This window comes from Apis dorsata, unplaced genomic scaffold (assembly GCF_000469605.1).
Source record: "Apis dorsata unplaced genomic scaffold, Apis dorsata 1.3 scaffold_390, whole genome shotgun sequence".
Taxonomy (NCBI): Eukaryota; Metazoa; Arthropoda; class Insecta; order Hymenoptera; family Apidae; genus Apis; species Apis dorsata.
In genome coordinates, this window is record NW_006263651.1 from 523,457 (window position 1) to 526,763 (window position 3,307).

At 24.0% G+C, this 3,307-nt stretch overlaps 1 protein-coding gene across 1 annotated transcript in view; it reads left to right on the forward strand.

Moving 5' to 3' along the window:
* The window catches only part of LOC102678726 (heat shock factor protein-like), a 10,303-nt gene that overhangs the window by 1,687 nt on the left and 5,309 nt on the right, over window positions 1-3,307 (forward strand). The window contains exons 2-7 of the mRNA XM_031512120.1: window positions 47-178; window positions 256-591; window positions 657-739; window positions 808-996; window positions 1,575-1,637; window positions 2,976-3,301. Coding sequence (XP_031367980.1) covers window positions 47-178; window positions 256-591; window positions 657-739; window positions 808-996; window positions 1,575-1,637; window positions 2,976-3,301 — 1,129 coding nt within the window. The remainder of the gene's footprint in view (window positions 1-46; window positions 179-255; window positions 592-656; window positions 740-807; window positions 997-1,574; window positions 1,638-2,975; window positions 3,302-3,307) is intronic.

Sequence of the window (3,307 nt, forward strand, 5' to 3'; positions counted from 1 at the left end):
TATTTATTATTATTATTATATTTAATATATATAAATATATATAAATATTCTAGATGGTTTTCATAAAAAAGTTTCTGTCGAACTTGGTGGTTTAAAATGTGACAGAGATGAAATGGAATTTGCACATCAGTTTTTTTGTAAAGGACATCCATATTTAGTAGAACATATTAAAAGAAAAGTAAGTATTTTTATATTATAAATTTTATTAAAAATTCTTATACATATCATATAGAAATATCTTATAATAATTTTTAGATTGCATCCAGCAAAGGACAAGATCCAACACTTACTCCTATTAAACCAGAATTAATGAATAAAATGCTTACTGAAGTTAGAAGTATGAGAGGTCGTCAAGAACATTTAGATTCACGACTTGGAGCTATGAAAAGAGAAAATGAAGCATTATGGAGAGAATTAGCAATGCTTAGACAAAAGCATCTTAAACAACAACAAATTGTCAATAAACTTATACATTTTCTAGTTACTTTAGTACAACCTTCAAGAAATGGTGGTCTTTCTGTTAAGAGAAGATATCCATTAATGATTGATGATTCTAGCCGTCAACGTAACAAACAAGCAAAATTATCCAAGGTAATTATATATGTTCCATATATTTTTCATAATTTATTATTTTGTAATTATTTTTGTATTTTTAGTCACAAGCATCTCCCGCAGGACCTGTTATTCATGAGCTTGATGCATCAGAACCAGATCTGGATTCAGAATATATTGTTGCAGAGTATGTAACTTGCAATATTATAAATTTATTTCTTTTTATTCATAATTATTATTTTCTTTTATATTTAGAATGCTTGAAGGACATCCAAATCCAGCTATTGAAAGTCCAGAGCATAATAATACATTAATAATGGAAGATAATAATATGGAAACAATTCATTTAGTTGATGATTCTGTTCAATTACAAGATGATATACAACTTATTAATGCACAAGAAATTGAAGCAAAAAAGAAACGCGGATGTAAGGGTAAAAAAAAGTAAGTTAAATAAAATTATCATATTATTATGTGTTCTAATTATAGATTTTCTTGTTGATAAAAGTGACGTATACGTTTGTTATATACGATCTTTCAATTTTAGAATTGTAAGATGGAGTTTTGCATGATAAACACAAAGAAATGTTCATAATTCTATAAAAAAATATTTTTGTAATTAAATTTATTTATATTTTTTTCTAAGATTAGAGAACTGATAAAGAAGATAATTTATAATATATATATTTTTTTTTTTTTTTTTACACATTCCAATTATTTTCCATGCATGGAATGTAATAATATTTTAATCAAATTAAGATTTATATTCTATTTATTTTGATGAAAGACACAGGGGCATAAATTTTGATCTTTTAAATTGTATCATATATATAATAGATTCACTCATTATATATTTAGTACATAAAAATTAAATTGCATGATCATATATCATAATTTAATTACAGCTATCTTAAAACACAGAAGAAAAATTTAATTTGCAAAAGACTTCTTTTTTCTTTTAATTCATAAGATTAATTCATTCTCAATTATTACTTATATCATTGCAATTTAAATATTGCCAGGAGGAAAAACAAGGTGCCGGTCAAAATTTTGATCCCATCAACGGAGAATGGAGAGGAACCGAGGTTAACATTTTTCTCTTGTTGTCATTTTTGGTGTTGGTGTTTATACTTCTAGAAATTATTTTATAATATCGCAATTTTGCTTAGTTTCATTTTTTGCATGAACATTCAGCAATATTGCGATAATATTCTTTTTTGAAAGTATTTCTTATAAAAAGTTGATACTAAAATGATCTTCTTTTAGTCTGCCAATCTTTCAACTATCAGTAGTTGCTTTTTTTAATTTTATATTAATTATAATTCTTTAAAATAATATATATAATTATAATTCTTTAAAATAAATTTAAAGAAAGTTAAAGCTTGAAAAATATTATTTTAGTAGCTTGTTATTTTTATGAGAGAAGTCTTGTTAATCCTTGGTTAAATTATTTGTATTTAATTCAATCTAATTTATTAAAAATTTTATCATTAGCTATCATTTCATATTAATGTCATTATTTTACTTATATTTTTACTTATGCCTCTGAGTACATTTACTGTAATAATTGTTATTCTATTAAATTGATGATAAAAGTTAATTTATTTTATTATATACAAGATATTGTGAAATTCATTTTTATTGTCATCCAAATTTTTATATATATACATATACATATATACATGTATATGCATGAAAAATTGTTCTTATTTACATACGTTTCTATAGCATATATAAAATAAGAGATATATTTATGATTGCATATTTTAAATTTATTCCATGCATGATTTTTTTTTTTTTTTTTTTTTTTTTTCAAATTTAGTTATATATATATATCTAAATTTAATAGGTTATTTATATTTTATATAATATGAATAATAAATATAATTCTTTATATATATAGTATTTAAATCGTAATATTAATTTTTTATAATAAGCAATTTTAAAAAGAAATCAAACTAAATTGACCATTAAATATTTAATTTTCTTTTAAATAACAAATAATTTTATAATTTATAAATAAAATAAAAAAGAATGAATACATTTAATATTATCAAGTCAAAAAAATAATAATTCTTTAACTTTCTTATTTATATATATTTTATACACACACACACACACACACACACACACACACACACACATATCACTTTAGTATAATACTATGTTCTGTTTTTTTATCATGTAGATTTCTTTTATAAAAGAAGTATTACAATTTGACTAATATTATAATAATTATAATTTATTGCCTACTTAGAAGCATGTTCTTGTAATAATGCTTTAAATTCATCTGTGTATGCTCTTGCAATACTTCCATCATTCAGAATTGTAGTCAAAAATGTGTTCAAAAACAGATTATGGCACAGCAACGATTTTAAAAGCTCAAGAACGAAGATTGGCAACTGCTTATCTCACTTTTCTAGGGAAGAAACACATATGCTTGAAATGCCATTAGAGGATTCACCAGTGACGATCGCTTTGTTGGAAAATAAACCAGTCTCTAAACCAGTACCTATGGCAACTGTACGTAGTTCAAAACTCGCAGCAATGGCAGCTAATATGAGTAAAACCACTGAGACAGAGCACGAGCTCGATATAGAAACTCCAACAGATTTGGAGGAAGATATTCAAGAGAATGATCCAACTTTAGTGAAACTTGAGGACATTTTGATAGTGCCAGAAATCATCAACGAAGATATTGAAAGTAATGAAAATGACTTTAGTGAAAATAATGGCAATTCTGAAACTAGTGAAA